The following is a 6,380-nucleotide window of genomic DNA, read 5'->3' on the forward strand; positions in this document are numbered from 1 at the left end:
CAATTTAGGTTTTACGGGATGAGCGTAAAAGTAAAAATTTGGAACTGAAATAAAAAATACAAAAAAGATTCCAAAAAACCAATCTTAATACATATTTTTTTTTAAACAGATTTACAATATTAATCAATGATATCTATACACTAATTAAGGTGAAATAGGTAAAGAAGATTTTTCGACCACTCGGTAAAATTTCGAAATAATTTTCGCCGAGCCATTAGAAAAGCAATTCTGCAGTTTATATTTGCCCAAATGACATTTAACTATTTGTTATTTGCCTAAGTAAATTATTTGCTTCATAACCATTTGCCACATAAAATGTTGCCAATTATTAGTTTAAACGTTGTTATGAATTTTTGTAATTATGCCAAATTTAAAAGTAATTATATCTAGTAATATTATACCTTATGTAGTTATGAAATGAACATTATGACTGATTTTAGTATGATTATTGACTGTTCTGTTAGTTAAATATAATGTATATTACAATTATGAATTTAGTTTTTATGCAAATTGTTTATTATGAATTTTGTCAGTAGTTAAATGAAAATATGCAAGAAGTTTTTATGACTTGAACGGCACCCTAATATTTCGTATGGTACTCCTCAAAACATATCTCTAAGCAAAGTGTCACCTCACATTGCTTACAGATATATTTCGAGCGAGACTTCCTGCACCAGTGGCATCGAGCATTTTTCGATGGCCCTTGGCCGATGAAATGGTTACCTTGGAGAATGGGTCTTTTTGTCCTCCTGGGGACTGTATAATTGCTCTTGTTTTCACAAGGGGATTGCAATTTACACGAGGTGGCAAATATACTGCAATCATTTCATCGGCCAAGCGTCGTCGAAATGCCCGATTTGTGATGTTTGTGTTTCGGCTTTTAAATATGACGAACGCATTATGGATCGATACATTTAAAAGCCGACGGAAAACTTTTTTGTACCACGCCATATTTTTGACCTTTCAATGGGGTGCGCAGATAGCAATTGATCTTTCCTATCCACGCCGCCCATTGAAATGTTGTAATCTAAAACAGCTTGGGGCTTGTACTTATAGCGGCCGTATTTCTCCTTTCCACCCACCTCACCTTCGTGGAAAGTCGAAATCATGGCCACTATATTTGTGTCACGCCACAAAACGATGCTCACGTCCCTTGAAAAGGTCTGGACAAGTTCTCCGACCCGCATCTCCGTCTTTGCGAGAGACTTAATTGCCTCGGGCACAAATTCGCGGTTTACCCGCAGTGTCCCGAAACAATCTGTCTTTTGGGATTTGAGGTACCGTGCTAATAATGGCGAATTATAAAAATTGTCCATTATTAACGTGTACCCCAACCCAGCAATGGCTTTGCAAGGCTTTGGACAATCTGTGCAGTGGCGTTCGTGGGAGGTGGAGGCATCGAAGACGCAGAAGTTGACACAGGTTCGTCAGTCAAGTCACTGTCGGCTGTTCATTTTCGTCCTGTCTGTCTTTGCCGTCAGTAGTCTTCGCGTCCTTTCCTGTGTATACGAAAAAGCTCCACAAATAGCCCGTGTCGGACTCGCACAACTCGTAGCTTTTTACGCCAACTTTGGCAGCTTTTGTGGCGATTTTTTGTGCAAAGGACAGCCGACCGTGCCATTTGAGGAGTGATTCGTCTATGGCTATGTTTTGCTTCGGAATATACAGCTTGCCGAACTTCTCATTTAAGTGGTCAAGTACAGGCTGTATCTTCCGAAGCTTTTTTTGGGCACATGTGAGTCCCCTCAGGTCAGTCATATTGTCAGAAAAATGTATCATTCGTTTCAGTAGAGTAAATCGGTTATATGTCATGAGGTTTTTAAAATATTTCAGGGTGAGATACCCATTCTCCTTAAAGTAGTCGGATTCGACATTAAGTGGGGCTAACCCTTGCAAAATGAGTATAGAAAGGAAAATGAGTATCTCCTCTCTGTCGGTGTTTTCCCATTTAATGAGTCTTGAGTGTTCGGTTGTTATCTGGTCAATTAATAAGTTGGAGTGCTTGTTCGTCTGTGTAACTATTAGATCTAGGAGGTGATCGTCGAAGATTTTTCGGAATATATCAAGTGGGGTCGTGGTGTCATCTAAATCAAATGTGGGTCCAGGTGTGGCTGTAAATATCTCACGCTGTCCTTTAAACGATGTATGGTCGCATGTCCAGTCAAATGTCAGATGGTCGATCGGTAGCATAGTCGTTATAGTTTTGTCAGCGTCTGCGTCTTCGTCTTCCAGCCATTGACGAACGTCTTCGGCTAAATTTGGTGGCAATATAGCGGACTCTTCGCATGTGATGTCGACGGGAGTTGGCTTATCATCAATATCACCAATATCATCTTCCTCGTCTTCATCACTTTCGGCCTGCAAGGTTTGGCACCAGCCCTCGAAAATCTCCTCCGCTCTCTTGGTTCCGTAATCTAAAAATTAAACAAGCTACTTGATTATGTTCAATAACAAATATAACAATAAATGAAAAAACAAAACACCATTATGAACTTCAAATGTGTTTTTACAAATAATTTTATATTTCGACAAAACGACGAAACAAACACGACGTAAAAAAGACGAAAGTTATGGTATTTGAAACGGAAGAAAACGTAACGGAAGTGTGTGTCCGGATTGGTGACAAAAACTTGGAGCAAGTGAATGAATTTGTGTACCTGGGATCGATGTTTACTAGGAATCGAAGGTGTGAAAGTGATATTGAAAGGAGACTAAAGGCTGGTAATATAGTGAATGGAGCATAGCACACCTTTATGAATAGCCAGAAAATCTCCAAAAGAGCTCGTCTGGCTGTGCATAGAGGGGTGCTAGTACCAACACCCCTCCCTCCCTCTGGGGTAGTAGAGGGGTGTCTTAGTTTTAGGTGGTGGAGAGGAAGGCCTAGACGAAAGTACCATGATCAAATCGGGGACATTCTGAAGAAAGGTCGGGTCAGGAACTCAGGAGTACTCTAAACCGACGTGCCTGCATGAAGAGATTGATGAATGTAGAGGAAGCGAGAGTTGTATGCCAGAATCGTAGCAAGTGGAAGGATGTAGTCTCTGCCTACCCCGCTGGGAAAGAGGCGTGATTTTATGTATGTATGTTTGTATGTATTTTATATTTCGCTTTTAAAGCCTGACCAGAAATATATGACTACTCGCCATGTTGCGGAATTTCATTGGAACTCATTTCTTAGACTGTCAATAATTTTAATGATTGTCAGTGTCACTGTGGCGGTTTCTTTGAACAATAACAAAAATGCCCAAAACTGTTTGTAGTCAACAACGGATCATTGTAAATAATGTTTATAATAATCTACTGAAAAAAAAACGTTCGGGGAATGAAACTATTTCACTACAAAACCTTTCCAAATTAACATCAGACCTAACAGGTAAAGGTTGTAGACAAGTCAAGATGTCATTGTTCCGACTATACTCAACTATTGCCATATAAATAAGAACAATAGCGCCCTCTTGACAATAGTCATATATTTTTGGTTTACCTTTAATAATGTTTCTTTTGTATTATATATCCGTCACTGTGTTATTGTGATTTTAGTAAAAAAACCGAGTATCAGATTGAACATGAATAAAGGAAATAATAATGATAAAAAATATCACATAAACCGTCTGATGAATAAATTATGCTTGTAACATACCTGGTCCAGTAATCACTTCTTTTTTATTATGTTTAGATTTGGTGTCCTTTTTAATAATATCTGAAATAGAAAATAAAATTATTAAGCAATTAGTTTTTTAAACCGCACCTACATTTTACAACTTGTGTTCATTGCTTAGCTGGGTATTATTATAATATTTTTCACCCATCTCCCTAAATCGGTGAATATGCAAAGATAATTGACACTTACTTGGAATAACATTTTCTTTTGAAGGGCCAGGTTTTGTGTCCTTAGCGTGGACGGTGTGAGTTTGACGAGCGTTTTGTTCCCTGAAATACAATTCAAAATTAGAAAAATCATAAGAAATCGATATGTCAAGGAAATAATACTCGTGTATTTGCGTGCACTTACTCTCATTTGAATTGGCCTTTGAAGGGCCGGTTTTTGGGACCTGTGCGTTGCCGGTGTGACCGGTGTTTGTTTTCCTAAAATATAATTCAAAATTAGCATTGATCATAAAAAATCGAGAATCGTTCACTAGGGTCAGAGTAAACACAACATACTCAGATTGCCTGTAGTCCAGTCAACACGCAGGGGTGAGAAGCCCGGGACTTCTACGGCACTATCTAAACTTAAAACGCTGCAAAAGTTAAAAAACGCATGAAGTTTGTATTTTTTAAACTTGCTAACAAAACAATAAAAACAGCATCTAAAAACCAAAATCACCTAGTTGGGGTATCACATTCTGCCTCGAGCCTTTGCTGGCGAGGCGTAGTCGCCAATTCGTTGCAGGCAGGGTCATCTTCTCTGTAGGCAAAATATATAAACGTGAATTGATTATAGTACATTACCATACCTAGGGCGGTGAATTAGTATATGTCCCGGATCGCAGGTGTTTGTGGCCTTCACCTTCGGATCGGATTCTTTACTAGTTACCGCCTGCGGTTGATATAAAGTTGCGTCTTGTCTCGGCCAGGAAGTGAGATTTTCTCCTTTTGGGCAGAAAATCCCAATTACGGCCTAGGGTGACGTAAAAAGCATTATGAAAGCAAATTTAATTACTTTATATTATGGGCTGCACAAATGCATGGCCAATTATTTATAAATGAATTCAGTAATAAGATAATGGTCAAGCAATTCTGCAGCACATTGTACATATACCTTATGTCACCATAAGATTGTAAACACCCATAGGTTTATAATCTAACACGCGAGATTGTAATCTAACGTAAGTAACCAATCCGTCAGTTTATAATCTCGCGCGCTATTTATATTCTCGCGGAGTTACAATTATACGGTGTCATATACAAACATCTTACATTATCTCCCACGGCATAAGCTTCCGAGCTGGAGGTGTCGCCGGAGACCCAGGCATTAACCGGCACTCGCTTCTATTGGGCGACTGTTTCCTAAAACATAATTGTTATATTTTAATACAGTTACTTCAGTGTATACCGCAATGTTAATAAATATGTATAACTGTAGTTTTAGATATCTTACCTCGTCTGCTTGCGAGGAGGGCGTCTGGCAGCAAGAACCTCTCCAGCTGCTTCTCCCTCTTCTTGGCCACATAGGTATTACGGGTCTCTGACGGAATAGCGTTTAATCTTTTTTTGGTGTCGGCGAGCCGTTTTAAGATTACCACTTTTTCTTCTTCATATGATCTAAAAAAATATATATTTACATACAAATTCCCGCCGTGTCTCATTTATTGCAATCAGGTTGCTACAAGGTTTTTCGAAAGTGGTGACGACATGATAATCTGTAGGTACGTATAAGTAAATAATTAAATTAACCTGGAACTAGGACCTGGACCCGGTGATGGTGGGCTTGGTGATGAACTTTGAGGAAATAGCTCTCTGGGCTGAGCTAACCCCTTTCCTGTCCTCCCCGCCCTCTCCTCGTTCACGTCCTCGTCCTCGTCCACGACCGCGTGGTCTTTGGTCTTCGTTATTTTTTGATTTAACTGGTCTGTTTAAATCATATAAAATAGCCTACATAAAAATAAACCCCATGCACAAAAACACACCTCATGCACTGCTTTTCCGCCAAACAAAAGATGCTCAAAATGCAATCTTAACTGTTTTCCGCGCAAATGTAAAATTTGTTAAGAGCCCCTCAGTCGTCATACATATATAAATGAAGAACCCGAAGAAGCAGTATTTGATTAATTTAGTAGAAGAGTAAATAACAGCCTTTTTTCTATTTACCCAATTTATATAATATACAAGACTATGGTTATGTAAAAAACCGCCAAGAGTATATTTTTTGACCAATAATTACTTTGTTCTACCCATGGTCGCTGTTAGCGTAACCTACTAAAAAAAAATCTGGTCACTGCAAAACTTACGGTCATATTATGGTGTTATTTTTAGATTATTAAAAGTTATCAACTAATTAGCCCAAAACACAGCCTAATTAAATGACCAACAGTAGTAAATTAGTTAAAAAACATGCGATGAAGAATACACTTGTTAAATAGATGAGTAAACATAAGCAGCCTCAAATAATTGAGCTCATTTACTTAAGATTTTTATTTTATGAAATAATTAGCTGACTCAGCAAGCGTTGTTGTGCTTTATAAATTATTCGTAGTAAATATTGCTTACGATTTTAATTAATTATTGTTCCGTCCCAGTTCCCATTCCGGTAGAAAGGTGAAAATTTATTATAAAACTTAAAAAAAAAAAATGTAATAAATTAAAAGCCATGAAAATCAATCCAGCAGTATTCGAATTATAATGTAACACCACTTTTTTTTAAAGATATTAATATTCTT

At 38.0% G+C, this 6,380-nt stretch overlaps 1 protein-coding gene across 1 annotated transcript; it reads right to left on the reverse strand.

Annotated features, from left to right (window-relative positions):
• Window positions 1-2,104: 2,104 nt before the first annotated feature.
• LOC141438659 (uncharacterized) lies at window positions 2,105-5,115 on the reverse strand. The gene is made up of 7 exons (XM_074102541.1): window positions 5,102-5,115; window positions 4,921-5,010; window positions 4,328-4,408; window positions 4,165-4,241; window positions 4,013-4,086; window positions 3,641-3,700; window positions 2,105-2,414 (listed from the first exon to the last, which is right to left on the reverse strand). Exons 2-6 carry the CDS (start codon window positions 4,974-4,976, stop codon window positions 3,653-3,655), a joined length of 336 nt encoding a protein of 111 aa, XP_073958642.1. The 5' UTR covers window positions 4,977-5,010; window positions 5,102-5,115; the 3' UTR covers window positions 2,105-2,414; window positions 3,641-3,652.
• Between the last annotated feature and the right edge of the window lie 1,265 nt (window positions 5,116-6,380).

This window comes from Choristoneura fumiferana, chromosome 19 (assembly GCF_025370935.1).
Source record: "Choristoneura fumiferana chromosome 19, NRCan_CFum_1, whole genome shotgun sequence".
Classification (NCBI taxonomy): domain Eukaryota; kingdom Metazoa; phylum Arthropoda; class Insecta; order Lepidoptera; family Tortricidae; genus Choristoneura; species Choristoneura fumiferana.